The following is an 18,539-nucleotide window of genomic DNA, read 5'->3' on the forward strand; positions in this document are numbered from 1 at the left end:
GAATGTCCTCTTAGGCCCGTGTGCTGATGGCTTGGCCCCCAGCTTGTGGAGCTCAAGGTGTGGAAACTTGAAGAGGCAGGACCCACTTGGAAGAAGTTATGTCGTTGCAGATGTTCCCTTGGAGGAGATATGATGACCCTGTTCCCTACCTATCACTTATTCTCAGCCACAGGCCCAAGGCCACAGGGCCATGCGAACTCCTGCTACCATGAGCCAAAATAAACTTTCCCTCCTTTGATTATTTCGGCTCCTTTGCTCCTAGAAAGCAAACAGCCTCAGTAGGATGCCCTCTTTTCCCTTCTTGGGACTGAACTCAGCTTACAAGTGTACGTGTGTGACTGCTTGCTCGTCATCGCCCTTCCCAGGAAGACTGGAGGCCCAGCAGGGTTTGTCCTGCTGAGTATCTTCCTGCCAGCACTGAGCCTGGGGAACAACTCTGAGGACGACAGCCGAGCTGCTCAATGCATGTCCTGGAAAAAATGGGGTGAGTGCTCAGGACTGGGGTACTCACTCCAGATTTGAGGTCGGGGAGGGGAGCATGCAGCATGAGGCCAGTCTGACGCACAGCGTGAGGGCTGGAGTCAGGGCAGGGGTAGCAGGACTGGAGACATGTTCCCGAGGCAGTGGGGAAGGTCGGGGGGACGGGGAAGGAAAGGGAGGAGTCCAGAGCCACTCCTGGGTTTCTGCTTGGTGAAGGGAGCACAGTGGTTGTCATGTGTAGGACGGGGCCACAGATGACTGACACCTATACCTTCCACCCAGCCTTCCTCCCTCCTGGCCATAGCCTGGGCTCTGTCCCCAGCATCAGACACCGGACACAGCTCAGCAGCACGAGCCCCTTTATTAACCATCTTCCCACCTCTGAACGTGTAGAAGAGAAACAAAAAATACCCGGATGGAGAGGGGAGGGGCGGGAAAGCTAGAGGCCAGGAAGGGGCTGAGGTCAGGCTCAGAGGTTAGAGTCCGGCTCCTTTCCTGGGCCAGCCCACCTCTGCACGGCGCCCCTGCCTCACCCCCGCCCCCTCCTACGCCGCACTGAAGGCTGTGGAGCTGCCAACCCGTCCTGTAGTCTTGCAGGGCCTGGTGCTGTGCCAGAGGCTGAGAGGACAGCAGAGAGGGGCTGGCCTGGGTGCGGGGAAGAGCAGGCCCCAGGAGAGATGGAGCTTATCCACCTTGGCCCCAGCCTGATCCTTTTTTTTTTGTCTTTTTGAGACAGGATTTCGCTATGCAGTTCAGGCTGGCCTCGAACTCACAGTGATCCTCCTGCCTCAGCCTCCTGAGTGCCAGATTACAGGCATGTGCCACCAAGCCCGGCCTGATTCTATTTCTTAGGTCTGACTGCCCCAGCCAGTAGGCTGCTGGCTGGGTGTGGGGGGCTTTCATTCCCACAGGGAAGGCTGAGGTAGGAGGAGCCTAGGAAACGCTGGGGTTGTCTGGGGGAAGTCTGATTCTGTACCTGGGATTTACCAACGTGAGTGGGGGCAGAAGAGGGGGCCAAAGGGGTCAAACAGCGGGACCACGGAGGGAGAGAACAGTGAAGCTCCTCACCCTGTCTGGGGCAACAATCCAGGGGTGACCTCAAGATGGCTGACAGGCAGCGGAGGCCAGACCCGACAGAGGTGGAGAGCGGAGGAAGCGGATGGGAGGGCTTCCCGACTCTCAAATAGCAAACACCTTGAGCTACACAGAGAAATGGGATGGGGTGAAGCAGCGTGGGGGTGCAGGAGGGCGGCAGCAGCCAAGTTCCAGGCTGGGAGGGAACTTTCCCTCTCTGGGTTGGCTGGGGAGCGGGGAGAGCAGCGGCGGGGAGAGGGGAAGGAACTGCTGAAAGAGAAGGTGAGGTTCACCCGGACGCCGGCCAGCCCCGCCTTTGTGGAGGGTCCCAGCCTCCTCGGTCATCCACTCTGAGCCTCTGAAAATCCGAGAAAAGCAGACTCCCCTCTGCCCGTGGGGAAAGCAACGAGGAGGACAGTATTCAGCACCACAGCACGGGCGCCCCTGGCTTCAGAGCTGGGCCGGCACCATTTGTAAACAGTAGACTTGGTGATGTCTGAGGAGGAACGCAGGGGCCCAACCTGGATTATCAGGTTTGGGAGAGGCAGGATGGGGCCCCCAAGACTTAAGGAATGTCAGCCAGCCACAGGAAAGGGGCCACCAGGCTCACTGTGGTCCAGGAGGGAGTGGACAAGCCGTATCTACCCGTCTCAGCATTTGTATGACTTCAGTGCTACCTTCGAGTTGCCAGACCCCAGGAGAGGCCACCACTGCCGTGGGGGCTGATGGACTGGCGCAGGCACCAGACCCTGGGTACTGAGCACAGCCCGTACGCAGCACAGGCTATTGTGTGAAAGACACTAGACCCTTCCACATGCTCTTTTCTCTTTTTTTGGAGAAAGCATCTCACTACATAGTTCACGCTGGCCCCGAACATGTGGCGATCCTCTTGCCTCAGCCTCCTGAATGCTGGGATTCAGACATGTGCCACCCTGCCTGACCTGAGACTCCGTCTTCACACCTGGATCTTCTGAGACTGTCTTCACCCCTGGGGTCCAGGCATAGAGAACTGAGAGTTGGGAAATGGAAGTCCCTTTATGACACGAGATAGTCTGCCACCACCCACAGCACTGCCAGGGCTGGAGGGAGCTGGGTCTGAGCAGTCCATAGGTGCAGGGCCAGATGCTGCTCCAGAACTGCCCTTAGATGTGCAGGTATCACCCTCCAGCTGGAATGACGTTGGACTTGGGGAGGCCCCACAGCTCCAAGAGGCAGGTTCCTGGGTCCAATGGCCAAGGCCATGTGCTTCTTTCGAGGCAGTGGTTATGCTAGGATATCCACAAAGATGGCATTGGTTGTGGTCTGGCCAAAGATGAAGGCTCCCAGAGTGACCAAGAAAACTCCGTAACTGACCAAGGCCCACCAGCTGCACAGTAGAGGAGAGGGGCCGGATCAGTCATCCTGCTGGTGACTGCAGACTTGTGTATATACACGCACACATCCATACTTACACCGGTGTATACTTCAGTTAAGCTCCACACCTACTTATACTATTGCTGTTGGGAGAGCATGTCTGACTTCCTAAGGACCTTTTCATAAAAAGGCGTGAGGCCTGGTGTATTGTGCCTAGTGCCAGGCAAGGAGACTGGGACCTGGTGGGGTAAACTGACCATTCACAGCATGCCAGGGATAGGATGTGGATCTTCTGCAGGGAAGATGTTTAAGAAAAACCAGACTGCACGCAAAGTGATCCATGTCATTACAAAAGAACCAAAAGGCAAACATCTGGCTTGGGGATGTAGCTCCGTAGGTGGCCTAGCACCTGCCTAGCGTGTGTGAGGTCCTGGGTTTAATCCCTAATACTAGAAAAAAAAACCCCTCAAACATCTGCAGACATATATATCAAAAACAGCAACAGCATTATCACTGGGTACTGAGATTAAGTGTTGTTTTTCTTGTCTTTATATATATCTGGGATATGTTTTAAAGTTTAAGTTTTTGTTTTGTTTTGTTTTGATTTTGAGACAAGGTCTTGCTATGTAGCTCAGCTAGCCTCAAACTAGTGATACTCCTGCCTCAGCTTCCTGAGTGCTGGGATCACATGCATGGGTCACCACATCTGGTGTGTATTTATTACATTTTCTTTAATAAAAAAGTAGTATTAAAGAATAATTGTCCTTAAGGCATGGAACCTTTTTTTTTACCTCTCCTATGAAGGGAAATGTGCACATTAAAGCAGGATGATGTTTTTCATCCCCTAGACTAACAGATTTTAAAACAGCTATTGCTTTCTTTTTTTGTTGTTTATTTTTGTTTTCTGAGACAGAGTCTTGCTATGCAGCCAAAGCTGGCCTTGAGCGCACTTAGTAGCCCAGGCTGGGCTCAAACTCAGCAATCTTCTTGCCTCTGCCTCCCAAGTGCTGGGATTACAGGTGTGTGCCACCATGCCCGGCAAAACAGCTACTGTATCTAGCACAGGAGGAGGTCTGGGGGAAAGGGCACTGTCATTCACTGTTGCTGGGACTCCTGCACTGCCTTGAAACCATGTGCCCAAGTCAAATGAACATGACCTGTGACTCACCAATTTTTTTCCCAGTATTGGGGATCGAGTCAGCTATATCCCTGGGCACTTTTTATTTTGAGACAGAGTCTTACTAAGTTTTCCAGGCTGGGCTTAAAGCCTCAACCTCAACCTTCAACCCTCAATCCTCAACCCTCATGCCTCAGCCTCCTTGAGAAGCTGGGATTACAGGCATGCGTCACTGCAAATTTTGTGCGTTTTCTTTGATTTTTGTTTTTTGTTTTTTTTTTTTGCAGTACTAAGGGATCAAACCCAGCACCTTTGTACTGAGCTACATTCCAGGGCCTTTTTCAGTTCTTTGAGATAGAGTCTTGCTAAGTCACTACTGGCCCAGGTTGGGCTGGAATTTATTGTGATCGTCTTGCCTCAGCCTCCTACAAGGCTGGGATTACAGGTGTGCACCTCCAGCCCAGCTAAGTACAGAGGCCTCTTGACTCCTACCTGTTTTAAGATCCCCTCCAGTCTCCCCCATGCCCTACACCTCCCTGAGAGGACCTTCAGCACTGGCCCTGCTTTACCTGGCTGGTTTCACCTCCTCCATCTCAGAGAGTTTGGCTTGAATGAGGCACAGCCCTGGAAGAGAAGAAGTGGCCCTGCGTCTGTAGGGCAGGGGCTCCCTCCCTCTGCCCAGCCCCCCGCCCCACTAAGAGGCAGTGGTGGCGGTGGAGAAAGGCCTAGGTTTACTCCCAAAGAGATCCCTGTCTACACTGGAGACCTGGCCTCTGCTGTCCTGCACACACCAACACTGGCCAGCACCCTTTGACTGCACAAGAGGTTCAGAACAAAAGGGACAGCACTCAGCGTGACTCAGTGGTGGTGCACACCCTGGGGCCCCTCCCAGCACACTCCTGGGCTGATGTGGACCCCTTGCTCCCAGCCTGGTGGGAAGGGCTGACCAGGAGGAGGCCTCCTGGATAGCAGAAACAAGTGAGTATGGGTGAACTCAGGGCAGACGGGACAGGACAGTGTCCTGAGGATCTGCAGCGACCCGTGTCTAGGCCTCGGGTCTCCTGACTTCTCTGTCAGGGCACCTCTGCCAGGCCCCTGCCCCTCCGGGTTGTACTGGGCAGAACCCAGTATCTATCCACCGCTCAGTGCCAGATGCAGGGGGCTACTCTCCAGGGCAGGCTTAGAGCCAGTGGGGCACGGAGGCCAGGGAGCTCGGGAGTCCATGCTATGGGGCTGTAGAACAGGGGCATCAGGCTCCGCACCTGGGAAGACGAAGATGAAGCAGGCAGCCAGGCCTCCGATGACGGCGATGACCTTGCCGATGTCAGGGATGAAGAGCGCCAGCAGCAGGGTGAGCAGGAACCACACCAGCGTCTGCAGCACGCGCCGCCGCTGCTCCCGCCCCACGTCCTCCTCCACGGACACGCCCTGGTAGCGCAGCCACAGGCCCTCGACCACCGCCCTGCGCTCAAGAGGAGGGGCTCAGGGATGCCCTAATAACGCCCTCCCCCATCTCACAGCAGCCAGATCGTACCCCAGGCCGACTGTGAGCGAGGCCCTGATTCCTGAGCCTCAGTTCCCTCTTCTGTGACCGGGGCCTAATGGCACCTGGCCTTGGCTGCTGTGGGGCTGGATGGGATGGAGGTCAGTGCTCTGCTTCATCTCATGGGAACCAGCACTATTCACCCGCTTCTAACGGAACTGTCCTGGGTTTCCGGGAGGCTAGGAGAGCATGCTCCAGCTCAGGAGCGGAGCTGGGCTCCAGACTCTTGGAGCACTCACACTGCTCAGGGCAAAGGTGCCCTCGAGGGCCCGCTTGGAGTAGGCGGCTGCCATGCTAGGCCTGGACTCTTCTATGGGCTGCAGCCTCTTCCCAGGGGTTTCACAGGAGGCCGAGGGCCGGGATGAAGGGCTGACAGGGGCTTTGAGTGGCGGGGAGGTGGGTGCCTCACCGTCCACAGAAGTGCAGGATGGGGTAGGAGGTGAGCACACTGAGGATGATGAAGGCGCGGGCAACGGCCACAGCTATGTCCTCCGAGGGGTAGGACAGGAGCACGTCGGGGTCCACAGCGGCTCCGAAAGTCAGGAAGCCGCAGATGCCTGTGGGCCAGGATAGGGGCCAGGATAGGGGCCAGGTCGGGGGCGGACAGCCAAGTCCTGCTTCATGCAGCCTCGGCACTGGAGGACGCCGAGCAGCTCTGGAGTCAGCGGGGAGCAGCGGCCAACCTCGTGCCTTCTCAGATGCCCCCTGGCTGGAGCCCCGCTTGTCCCTGCACTGTGGCCTTTGTGAACTTGAGCTTGGCCAGCGCGCTGCTGTCTCGGAGCTTCTACACTAACTCTCAGATCTGCCCCGATCCTCCTGCTGCCATCCCACCTCGCAGGTCTTGGGTCAGACGTCCCCTTCACAGACACCCTGCCCTGCCCATCCACCGTTACCCCAGCACTCACCCGCCATCCGGTTTTTGTTTTTGAACCGGGAATTGCACTCAGGACCTTGTATTTGCCAGGCAGGCACCTGTGCCCCTGAGCTCTAGCCCCAGCCCGCCATCCAGCCCCAGCCCGCCATCCAGCTTTATTCCCTTCGGAGCACTCATCTCTCTCTGAATTGTCTTTCTAGCGGGTGTAACTGCCCGCCTCCCCAGCCAGAGCACGCACCTCCCGACATGAAGTTGGGCCCCTTGCCTCTCCTGCTCCTAGCTATGGCTTCAGAGGCAGGAACAGAACCGGCCCAGGTGGCTCCTGTGCCTCCTTCCCAGGGTCCCAGTCCTGCCCCCTCCCACCTAAACCGTGCCACACAGCAGCCAGCGCCCTCTCTCCCCCAGCCGTGCCCCCTGCTTAAAACGCTTCCTCTCAGGACCCCAACGGCAGCTGGCTCCTCCCGTCACCTGCCTGGGCTCACCGCCACCTGGCCCCAACTCCCTGCACTCCAGCTACACAGAACTCCTTTCTGTCCCTGCCTCAGAAGCTCGGCACTTTAGTTCCTTGTTTGTGACGCTCCTCCCCAGCCTGTCATAGTCTGGCTCTTTTGCATCGTCCCCTGCCATTCCCAATGCCGCCTCTTCAGAGAGGAGCCCTCTGAGAAATCGCCTCCACCCGCCCCTTCCGGCTTCACTGCCAGGTCAGCACCTGCCACTGCCTGGAAATGACTGCCGTTCCTCTTTCTCTCTCGTACAACTGTGTCTTCAGGGACACTGGCACCCCCACGGAGCAGGACAAGGCCCACCCATCTCTATGGTGTCCCCACACTGAGAGCAGCTCTTGGCATTTACTGGGCACTGGTTCAGAACTGAGGACTGGATGGACAGACAAGCCTCTTCTGTCTTGGCAGAGGAGGCCCCAGGCAGCCCAAGGGTTTGAGGAGGAGTGGGAGTACCTACACCTGGGCCTTGGAGGGGGGCACTCACCTGTGCCCATGTAGACGGCCAGGGCTATGACCATGGCAGCCGTCACCACCCCGCCCCAGGTCTTCAGCTCAGGCCGCTGCATGCTGTTGAAGACGGGCACACTGCTCACGTGGCACTGTCCGGGTGAAGTTCATGGTCACGGCAGGAAAGGAACTGCACCCCCATTTCCACAGGGAGGTACCTTGGGGACAGAGGCTGCAGGGACAAGGGCAAGCCCTGGGGGCCCATTTTAACCTTCTTCCCAGGACTCCCCCGCCCTGCTTGTAGTAAGGGTTCTATTGCAGGGGACAGCAGGGACCTTGCAGCTGGCACCTGAAATCCGAAGCAGATGGTGGGCATGGCGTTGAACACTGCCATCCAGGAAGCCGGCCTGTGGACAAAATACAAATGTGTGTCGCCTGCAAAACTGAGAGCCCCCAGATGTACCCTCGTTCCTTATTATCCCACGGTGGTCTCTAGCAACCAGCCCTCTATACACTGAACACACAGTGAGCCTGAGGCTAGCGAGGAGACAGCTGCAGATTACAGTGCAGCACACAAGGCTCTGAAAGGCCTTTCTGGGACCAAAATCCAGAGTTTCTAGCTCATGGACTTTGTTTCTCTGGTATGTTCTGTTAAAAAAAAAAAAAAGTGATCCAGGAGTGGTGGCACATGCCTGTAACCCCAATACTTGGGAGGCTGACACAGGAGGATCACTGCAAATTCAAGGCCAGCCTAGGCTACATAGTGAGTTCCAGGCCGCCCTGAATTACAGCAAGACCCTATCTCAAAAGAAAAAAAAAATACAGATAAACACGTGTTGGAAAAATGTGTCAATGCTTCCTATCAATCTCCCAGCCTGGTGCCCAGTCCCACACTGGCACACTTCCTGGTTGTTGGTGGCAGAGTCTCCTCCTGCCTCTGGCTCTCACTCTCTCCTCCAGGAAGAGACCAGAACCTCTTGCCACCTTGCTGCAATAACCCACGTGCCAGCCTGAAGCCCCAACAAGCTTAAGGAAGATTTGGCAGTGTGGCATTTTGATGCCCGACCCAGCACCTCGTGGAGCCTGGATGGTGGCTTCTGCCCTATGTTTCCCAAGGGCTCTCGCCCACCTGGTGAGGATGTTGCTCGGGGTCATCTCTTTATCTGGCCAGATGTATTTGATGATGATGATGGCAGTGACGTACCAGGTGCCCACGACGCTCAGGAAGCTGTGGGAAGGAGAGACTGACTTCCTCCTCCCAGCCCCAGCTGCCCCATCTGATTTCATCCCCAGGGGTGCCCATACCCAGCTCGAGGGACCACAGAGGTCCAAAGAACACTGGGGACTATGCCAAACAGGGACTCAAGAGATGCCTGAGAAGTCAGTTTCACAGAGCCCCACCACAGCTAGGAAGGGGCTGGACAGCCAGTGCAGACCTGACTGACATTCCTGGCCATTGGGAAATACACAGATGCAATTCCATAGCTCAGAGAACTGGGCTCTGAAGCACATTTACAACTTCCATCAAAGGAGCCAAACCCTGACCTGCCAGCAGGCTATCCTCTGGGCCAGGCCTTGGAGAACTAGGAGCTGCTGAAGGTAAAGAATGAGACTGCAAATACTAAAATGCCAACGTTTCAGGGATGGTGGAGACAGCTGAGTGTGACCCTTTCCTGTAAAGACCAGAAGACAGAATAGAGCTTCGAAGCTTTTCAGACTCTAAGCTGGGAAGCTAGACTCCTTCTTCAGGCTGAGCTGCATGGAAGATGCTGGCGGGTGGATGATCTCAAAGAATCACACATCCTCTCAGGGAAAACCAAGGCCCGGGCTAGCAGGCTGCCTCACATTCCCAGGCATCACCAGTCTCTTCCTTGACAAGGACATTTAGAACAGAATCTCACTGATGCCAGTGGCTGCTGTCTTCCCTGATGGGGGCAGAAAAGGGAGGCCTTAAGCCTGGCACCCTGCAAGCCCTGCCCCACCCTGCACTGCCCACTCTTGCTCCCTGAGCGGGTGAGGGGTCTGGAGGGGAAGAGGATTTGGAGGAGAAGAGCTCCCAGCAGCCCTTGGGTCTCCAGCTGCCTATGATCAGAGCTTCAGTCTGGCCCAGGTTGGGGCGGGGCCTCCGAACCTGGCATATTTCTGGAAGCCAATCTCCCTGGGGATGGACAGGGGCAGGATGAAAAGGAAGGCGGTGACGCTGATGGTGAACTTGCGGTCTGTGTACCAGGGGCTGGCGAAGGCCCCCTCAGGCTCCTTTGCCATCACCGCTATAACTGCATAGGGAGGAAAGTGAGAATGTCATGTGGCCCACCACAGGGTGTGGCCCTCTGTTCTGCCAGGCCCCAGGACCTCCCTCTAATGGGCCCAGGAGCCTGGAGGGAGGACTTCCAGATGAAGGCCAGGTAAGTGTACAGCTTTTCCCTCCTCCCCAGGGTCCCCTTGGGCTGGAGTGGGCATGTTGGGGAGAAGCTCACTCTTGTCTTGCTGGTCCCCAATAATGATGAGGAAGGCAATGCAGGTGCCAAAGGTGTAGACAGCGATGGCCACCTCACACAGCACGCCTGTCAGCTTGCCACACACAGCCCACACCACCTCCTGGTACGTCCTCTCATTGCTGGCCTGGGAGCAGTAGGCCAGGATGACGAGGCCGCTGATGATGAAAACCAGCATGCCCTGCAGGCAAACACAGAGCAAGAGGGCACATGGAAGGCCTGGAAGCCAAGCTCGCAATTACTGGGCCAGTGCCCAACATGACTCAGGCAAATGGGTCTCATCTTGCAAGGCCGTTTTAATAAACAGCTAGATGCGCCAAGTTGAGATGTTCCCTAAACACAAAAAATCTTCAAGGAAATACTTCTCACGCAAGAGTAGAGAGAACAGTACAGGGGCCTCCCATGTGCCATTACTGCTTCAAAAATAACCAATTCATGGTCAGTCTTGTTGTCTCTTACTCCCCTCCCTCCTCTGAAGCCAATGCAAGCTACCTTATCATCTCATCAGTAAATAGCCCAGTAGTTCTACAAGAAAGGGTCTGTTTGTTAAAAAATATAACCACAAAATCCATGGAACACCTAGGAAATTATATTTGCATTAATGTTCACATCTCTCTGATGGGGAAGGCTTCTGAAACCTCACCTGGGCTCATACTAATGGGTGCTGGAACAGACGGGGAACATCTGCCCATGTGTAACAGAGAGAAGGACAGCGGTCTCTGTCCCTGCTGAGCGCGCCTGGCCCAGAGCTCCCAGAGCCAAGGGCCCACATGCACTGCATCTCTGCCGCCAGCTGGATACTCACCATCTGCAGCATGATGCCGGCCGCCACGCCCCCAGCAGTGCTGAAGGCTGCTGGGAAGTTGAGCAGTCCTGCGCCCAGGCAGGCATTGACCACGATGAAGACAGCCCCAAGCGTGGAAGTGGTGCCTCTGTCAGGGCCCCCAGGAGCGGCATCGCCCTCATTCTTGGGGGCTGTGTCCACACAAGGACTCTGCAGCAGACGAGCCCGCTCCCCAGCATCCCTGCTGGGGCCCCAATCGCTGTAGTCACTGTTGATGCTGACCTGGGCCATGGCACCGAGAGCCTCTTCCTGCAAGGGCTGTGGGCTCCGCCTCACGACCACATCCCAGGGGTGGCGGAGGGAACACTTGCCTGTCCAAGGCTGTTACTTTACACAGACTCTTTTCAGCCTAGATGGGATAAAGGCAAGTACTTCTGTTACCTGATACAGGGAGGCTGGGGCCCAGGAAGGTAAAACAACTTTGCCAAGATCTCACGGTAGCCAAGTGATTCCTGTAATCCAGCACTCTGGGAAGCTGAGGCAGGAAGACTCCCAGTTCAAGCCCAGCCTGGAAAACTTGGTGCGATCTTGTCTCAAAAAATAAAAGAGCCAGGGATGTAGCTCAGTGTAAAGGCTCTGGGTTCAATTCCCAGGAACACATTAAAAAAAAATCACATGGCTAGGATTCAATCTGGGTGCACCTCTGTGCAGAACATCGTGCGGAATGGCAGACACATAAATGTATCAGAGGCAAACCCTGCTTGTTTTAGGACCTGTAGGGAAAATAAGACCTGAACATAGAGAGAGGGTGCTAACATGTTGGCACTAGAGAGGCCCAGGGCACTTCCCTAGTCTAGACACTAGATTATGGGTGGCTTTTAACACCTTTCAAAATTCAGGCTAATTCTCACTGTTGTCCCTGATCCCTTCCATGGATGTCCTCAGGAAAATAACCGGTAATACATTTTTTTTTTTTTGAGACAGGGTCTCGCTATGCAGTTCAGGCTGGCTTTGAGCTCAATTTGTAGCCTGGGATGGTCTCAAACTCGCAACGACCCTCCTGCCTCAGCCTCCTGAGTGCTGGGATTACAGGCGTGCGCCACCACGCCTGGCTGATAATTGGCAATCTTATCTTTGAAATGCTCCCTGCCCTTCCTTGCCACCCCTTCCCAGGTCCTGTTTCTTCCTACTTCTTCAGACGCTCACTGCAGCTTTCTTGGAGCCTGTGAGGGCCTCACAATGCTCAGCCTACTTTCCTTTCAGCTTTCTTTCCTGTGCTACCATCTGGCATCAGGCCTGCTCCCTGGTGCCAGACTACAAGGCTCCTCGGCTGAATGTGTGCTCCTGTTATGACGTGCCCACCACTGTGGCAGCTATGGGATGCTGTACCTCATTTAATCTTCAGCATAGCCCTAAAAGGTGACATATGGTCACCACTTTGCCAAGAAGGAAACTGAACCCCAGGGGCATTAAGCCGGGCAGCATTTTACCTGGGATCATATAGCAATAGGTGGTGGAGCTGGGATTTGAAAAACCAAGTGAATCCTCGGGACCACACAGAAACAAACAACAACAGCAGCATCAACAGCAACAAGGGCTGGGGATTTAGCTCAGCGGCACAGCGCCTGCCTGGCAAGTGCAAGCTCGTGAGTTCAATCCCCAGTACCGGAAAAAACAAAAACAAAAACAAAACCACACACACACACACAAAAAGAAATAATAAAAAAACCACAGCAATAAAACCTTGGCTTGTCCCGCCCTAGAGCATCCGCCTGTTTGTGTTTGTCCCAGCCCTGGGCCCCAAATGGCACCGTGGATGTGTCTGAGCTCAGATACCATGCTTGCTACTTGACTGATTCTCCTCACTCTAGGCAAACACAGATGAATTGCAGTTTTTCTCTCAGCCTTGGTCCTTTCTTGAAAACCAGAAAGAAACTTCTCCTTCCCAGAATTTGAGGTGCTCTGAGGAACCCAGCCCCGAAAACTGACCCTCAGTATTTCCAAGGTTCAGCTACAGCCCAAGACTCCCAGGAGAAATGACAGTCTTAAAGAACCACGCCCAAACCCAGATCAACGGCAGCCCTGAGCAGGTACAGTCTGCCATGTGGGCCTTGGATTACACTCTGAAGTCTCACTGTGGACTCTTTCACTTCCCAGCTGTGTGACTTGGGCAAGTCACTTCACCCCTCTGAGCCTGTACATCCTAAGTTCCTGTGAGGACTGTGTTAGTATCGGCGAGGGCTGAGCACTCAATAAATGGTCATAGGGTCAGGGATGTAATTCAGTGGTAGAGCAGATGCTTAGCATGTGTGAGGCCCTGGCTTCAACTCCCAGCAACCCCTTGCCCCAAAAAGGGGTCATGGCTTTTGTTATGTTTGCAAACGGCCCTTTCCATTTTGCCTTCCCTTCACCATGCCTAAGAATCTTCAACCCTGAGCAAGCAGAGAGCAAATAATCACTGAACCGGGGCCTGGTGATAGTTGGCCTAACCATGGGCACAAAGGCACTGGGAGAGCTGATGGGAAGAGCAAGGTGAAGGCCGGTTTAGAAGGGAGGCGCTGGGCTGGGGAGGCAGGTCAGTGGTACAACATGTGCTTAGTACACAAAAACAAGGCCTTGGGTTCGATCCCCAGCATGCAATCCCCCCCAAAATGGGCAGGGCTGATGAGTAATGAGGAGCCCTGAGCAGCCTCCCAGGGGCAGCTTTTGATTAGTTACTACCTGGGCTGGCAAAATCCGCCAGATTCCTGTCCCGAGTCTCTTCCTCCCTGAGTCCTGACCTGAGGGCATTCAGACAAAACTCCTTTTATTCTGCACTTCTCTCTCTCTGACTTACGCTTTGTAGCCCATAAGGAAGAAAAAGAAACCTATCAGGTTCTGCCGAAAGGACAACCTAACCACTGTCAATCACATAGCCACTCTCCCTGCTGGGGCGGCTCCCTGGGGCTGTGCAAGAGCTACCTGGCTCCTTGGGCTGCTTCCCAGTTGCTTCTCATGATGGGAAGAACAAATCTGGAAGCTGTACCCTCTTGAGAGAGAAGGGAGAAAGTGCAGGTGCACCTGTCACCAAGCACAGAACCACGGCACGCAGCCCAGAGGGGACAGCGCTTTGTGGCGGCGGAACTCAGAAAGATCAGACCTCGCCACAGGACTTCATCCTGTTACACAGCCTTGCCCCTCCACCAGCAACTCTGCGAAAACTCCAAGCAGTGAGCAGTGAAGGTACAGGCGAGTCTCCGGACTCCCAGGATTCCCGCCTGGCTCCAGGGCGCGCTGAGACCACCCCTCCACCTGTTCTCCCGATAAGGGCGGCTGGGGGACGTGTCCAAGGTCCTAAGTCCAAAGGGGCTCCGGATCCTCCAGGGAACAGCTTTTCTTTTGGGCACCCCCACCTCAGGGCCCCACCATATAGGAGCTCAAGCTGAGGTCCTCACAGATCTGGGGGGCCGAGCTGCCCCCCCATCACCATCCCCATTACTCAGCTCCCTTGTTCCCAGCGTACTTGCTCTGTCCAGCTGCGCGGCTCTAGGAGGAAGGAGGTAGGTTCTTCTTCCCAGATGTCTTGGGTCTGGTTCTCCCCACCTCCCTCTGGGCTTGAGTCCTTTCTCAAGACTTTACCTAAAATCCGCAGTCAGCAGAGAGAAGAGTTTGGGCCGGGCTGGCTCAGCAGAGGCGGGCAGGGGAGGGGGCAGCTCCACACCAACTCAGGGAAGGAGGTGCCAGGGCAGATAGGGGAAAGGCCCAAGGAGGGAGAGAGAAGACTAACGTCACAGTGGGTCCTCGGCAGGCTCCCAGCTAGAAGCCCACGCCCTATGCCCTGGACGGAGATGTAACCATGACAGCAGCCCCCTCGGAGCCCACCCAGGGCGGGTCCCAGTGCAGCCTGGCGTTGGAGCTCTGATATACGGGGGCTGGGCTGCATGGCAAGGTGGGGCAGGAGCGGGTCGGCGCGAGGTAGCTAGCGAGGGGCTCCCGGGACTCGATCCCGGCCTAGGGCCAGGGGGACCCCGGCGCTGCACAGCCGGCGCCACGAAGGGCGGGAGTGGGCCGAGCCCGGGGTCCGCAGCCCTGCAGGAAACGGACCCGGGTTCTGCCTCGGCAGGGGGCTCCAGGGACCCTGGCACCTGACGCGTACACCCTCCCGGACCCCACCTCCTGCCACCTACCTAGTGTGCTTCATTCCCAAGCCGGCTGCGGAGACACGTGAGCACGGATCACATGACAGCCTCGTTGGGGCCAGCCGCGGGTCACCTTGGGAGTTGTAGTTTCCAGCGTCAGTCTTGGATACCCAACTTCCTGAGTCATCAGCCTGACAGCATTGTCCTGACCAAGCCTGGCCCCTAGCCAGCCCGTGTTTATTCTGCTATTTTTAAGCCTGGCCTCTTGGCCAAGCCGGACACTGCCCTCTCCTTGGAAGAGCGTTCGGAGGCTTGGCACCTTCATCAGTCTGGGGCAGTGAGCCAGAGCTATTTGGCTTCATTAACTTTCTGTTCTCTATCCTGGATTCATGTCCACCAGCTAGTGCCCCTGGAGTTTCCTTTACTGGAGACTGTAGGGGACTGCTTTCACCTCCTTGAGACACAGTCTTCCCTAAAAGAGAGAGGTCTGGCTTGAGTGCTGTTCGTGGCTACAAACTGGGGACCTTGATTCTAGAACATCTCTGAGACATTGTAGGTTCTCAGTGTCCATTTGTTGAATGAAGTAATGGGTGTCCAGAGGCCTGGTTTCTGTTCTTGGCTGTGTGTTCCTCATAACTTGTCACATTATATTGTGCATTCTAATTCCCTGTCCTGTGTGTTGATGCGCTTTTTACCACGCTGATCTCTCCACTGCAGCAGAGGTCCTCACTAGTCAGGAAATATAGGGAGTGTCTTGGAAATCCAAATCTCATTTTAAAAATTAGAAATGTCATTGAGATTGCTGTAGATTCACATGCTGTTTTGTTTTTTGACAGAGTCTTGTGATGTACAGTAGTTCAGGTTGGTCTTGAACTCACTATGAAGCCCAGGCTGGCCTGGAACTAGTGGGGGGTTCTCCTGCCCCAGCCTCCCTACTGCTGGGATTACAGGCATGTGCCCCCACAACCGGCTCAAAATTCACATGTATTTGTAAGAAATAACGCAAAGAGATCCTGTGTACAGTTTACCCAGTTTCCTCCAATGGAGATATTTTACAAAACCGTAGTACAACACTATAGCCAGGAGATGAGCACTGACACAATCTGGTGATTTTATTCAGATATACCCCGTTCTACTTGCTCTCTCTCTCTCACTGTGTGTGTGTGTGCAAGCACGCTTGCATTTGGTTCTATGAAACTTTGTTACATATGTGAAGTTTGTATCCACATAATGTGCAAGAAATCGAACATTACCATAAGGACCTTTTCTACTTTTCACACTGGATTCCCTTCTGCAAGGCCCTCCATTAAAATCACTCCTCTGCTTGCTATTTTCTAAAAATGTGTGCCTGCATTGATGCTGTCATGGAATCAGCCTGTCTTAGTCATTTCAGGTTGCTTCCCACAATACCATAAACTGAGTGGCTTAACCAACAGGAATGTGTTTGCCACAGTTCTGGAAGCTAAGAGGTCTATGGTTAGGGTAAAAGCAAGGTGAGATGTTTTCCCACTTTACAGTTGCCCAACTTTTTAGTGTGTCCTTGTGGTGGAGATTTGAGGAGAAGCAAGCTTTCCCTTGCGTTTTCTTCTATGTATTTGTTTAGGTTCTGGGATTGAACACAAAGTTTCCTAAATGCTGGGCAAGCGCTCTACTACTGAGCTACATGCACAGCCCTTCCATCTCTTCTTTATAAGGGTTCTCCTCTCCTCATGAGGGTTTCACTCTCATGACCTTGTCAACGCCCAAAGAACCAAACCCCAAATACTTCACATTGGGGATTAGAGTTTCAACCAATCAGTTTCGGGGATACACAACATTCAGTCCATAGCACATACAGTCTAACATTTTAGAATTGGGTTTTTAAAAACTCAACAGAATTCTCCAGAAACTCATCCCAGATGTGTATATGCATGTGTGTAGGTTTTATTGTCAAATAGTATTCCATAGTATATTCCATAATTTGTTTATTTCAGTGACTTGTTGAAGAACATCTTAGCTGCTTAAAGATTTAAAAAAAATAAATAATAGCTTTATTGAGATATTATTCATCTAAAATACAATCCAACCCCTTTAAAGTGCCAAATAAGGGGATTTTTTTCCTTTTTCCTTTTTTTTTTTTTTTTTTTTTTTAAACAGGGTTTTGCTATGCAGTTCAGGCTGGCCTTACACTTACTTTATAGCCCAGACTGGCCTGGAACTCGCAGCAATCCTTCTGCTTCAACCTCCCAAGTGCTGGGATTACAGGCATGTGCCACCATGCCCAGTTCAAATAAAGGGACTTTAATATCTTCAGAATTCTACAAACATTGCCACTGTGTAATATCAGAACACCCCACTCCCTGTAACCATTAGCAGCACTCCTCACCCCTCCTTCCTCCAAGACCCTGGTAACTATGAGTAGACTTTTTTGCCTATCCTTTGTTTGTTTGTTTGGAGGTGCTGAGGACTGAATTCAGGGCCTTTGCACTGAGCTACTTCCCCAGCCCTTTTTTTATTTTTAATTTTGATACAGGGTCTTACTCAGTTACCAAACTGCTAGGGCTGGGCTCAAATTTGCAATCCTTCTGCCTCAGTCTCTCAGATAGCTGCTATTACAGGTGTCCCCCCCACTGCCACATCTGGCTACATTATTCTCTTTCATTGCCAAATAATATTTCGTGATATGGCTAGGCCACATTTGTTTATTCATTTATCTGTGGATGGATATTTGTGTTGTTTCTGCTTTTTGGCTATTGTGAATGATGTTGGCATGAATGTTCATGTACAAGTGTTTGTGTGAAGTGTTTTTTCTGTTGGGTAACGCAGAAATAGAAATGATGGGTAAAACAGTAACTATATTCAGCCACTTTAGGAACTGCCAGGTGGTTTTCCAAAGCAGCCTCACCATTTATATCCCTGAGGGTTCCAGTTTCTTTACATTCACACCAATGATTTTTGTTTATCTTTGTGTGTGTGCTACTGGGAACCAAAGCCAGGGGTGCTCTACCACTGGGCCCCACGCTCAGCCCCACCACCATCATCATCATCAGGGATTGAATCCAGGGCCTGTGCACTGAGCTACATCCCCAGCCTGTTTTTATTTTTTGAGACAGGGCTCTCGTTAAATTCCCCATCAAGACTTGAATTTATTCTCATCCTGCCTCGGCCTCCCAAAATGTTGGGATTACAGATGTGCACCAGTGTGCCTGGCTTTTCTATTATTTGTATCATAGCTACCCTATTGGTATGAAGTGGTTAATCTCATTGTGGTTTATGTTTGAGTTTTCTTCATAAATAAGAACTCCAATGTCTTTTCATGTGCTTATTGGCTGTATCTTTTATCTTCTATGAAAAAAATGTCTGTTCAGATGCTTTACCACTTATTAAATGGATCTTTTTGGTACTGGGGATTGAACTCAGGGACTTTGCATGGAGCTATGTCCTCAGCCCTTTTTTTTCTTTCCTTTCCTTTCCTTTCCTTTCCTTTCCTTTCCTTTCCTTTCCTTTCCTTTTCTTTACCTTTTCTTTTCTTTTCTTTCCTTCCTTCTTTCTCTTTTTCCTGAGACAATCTCACTGAACTGCCCAGGTTGCCTCATTTGGAATTATAGGCATCTGCCACCATGCTCAGGTTGGATTTTTTAACTGATTTTTTTTCTTTTGCATCTATTGCAGATGATCATGTAGTGTTCCTACTTTATTTTTATTTATTTATTTATTTATTTTTGGTTTTTCTCCGGTACCGGGAACCGAACTCACGACCTTGTGCTTGCCA

General features: G+C 53.1%; 1 protein-coding gene and 1 long non-coding RNA gene across 3 annotated transcripts in view; one reads left to right on the forward strand and one right to left on the reverse strand.

The window, feature by feature from the left end:
- Positions 1–822: 822 nt before the first annotated feature.
- On the reverse strand, positions 823–14,261 carry Slc38a7 (solute carrier family 38, member 7). 2 transcript variants are annotated; one of them, XM_013516230.1, is made up of 11 exons: positions 14,173–14,261; positions 10,692–11,079; positions 9,869–10,067; positions 9,523–9,667; positions 8,521–8,619; positions 7,741–7,798; positions 7,429–7,543; positions 5,977–6,124; positions 5,287–5,486; positions 4,594–4,648; positions 823–2,920 (listed from the first exon to the last, which is right to left on the reverse strand). In XM_013516230.1, exons 2-11 carry the CDS (start codon positions 10,959–10,961, stop codon positions 2,818–2,820), a joined length of 1,392 nt encoding a protein of 463 aa, XP_013371684.1. In that variant the 5' UTR covers positions 10,962–11,079; positions 14,173–14,261; the 3' UTR covers positions 823–2,817. The 2 variants fall into 2 exon arrangements, with proteins under 2 accessions (XP_013371684.1, XP_013371685.1); XM_013516231.1 differs by lacking the exon at positions 10,692–11,079 and having other exon boundaries at positions 14,173–14,244.
- Positions 14,262–14,284: 23 nt separating this feature from the next.
- Positions 14,285–18,539, forward strand: part of LOC106148945 — a 21,497-nt gene continuing 17,242 nt past the window's right edge. Inside the window, exon 1 of the long non-coding RNA XR_001234744.1 lies at positions 14,285–14,598. This is a non-coding gene — a long non-coding RNA (uncharacterized LOC106148945). The remainder of the gene's footprint in view (positions 14,599–18,539) is intronic.

Source organism: Chinchilla lanigera, unplaced genomic scaffold (assembly GCF_000276665.1).
Source record: "Chinchilla lanigera isolate Chin_1 unplaced genomic scaffold, ChiLan1.0 scaffold00032, whole genome shotgun sequence".
Taxonomy (NCBI): Eukaryota; Metazoa; Chordata; class Mammalia; order Rodentia; family Chinchillidae; genus Chinchilla; species Chinchilla lanigera.

What these genes read in the sequence shown, in the direction of transcription:
- Slc38a7 (XM_013516230.1), bottom strand. Translation starts at nt 10,961, where the DNA reads ATGGCCCAGGTCAGCATCAACAGTGACTACAGCGATTGGGGCCCCAGC. An exon ending in ATCCTGCACTTCTGTGGACG is followed by an intron (nt 5,487 to 5,976) that starts GTGAGGCACCCA and finishes TCTTGAGCGCAG; the next exon opens with GGCGGTGGTCGAGGGCCTGT. An exon ending in CTTCATCTTCGTCTTCCCAG is followed by an intron (nt 4,649 to 5,286) that starts GTGCGGAGCCTG and finishes CTTCTCTTCCAG; the next exon opens with GGCTGTGCCTCATTCAAGCC.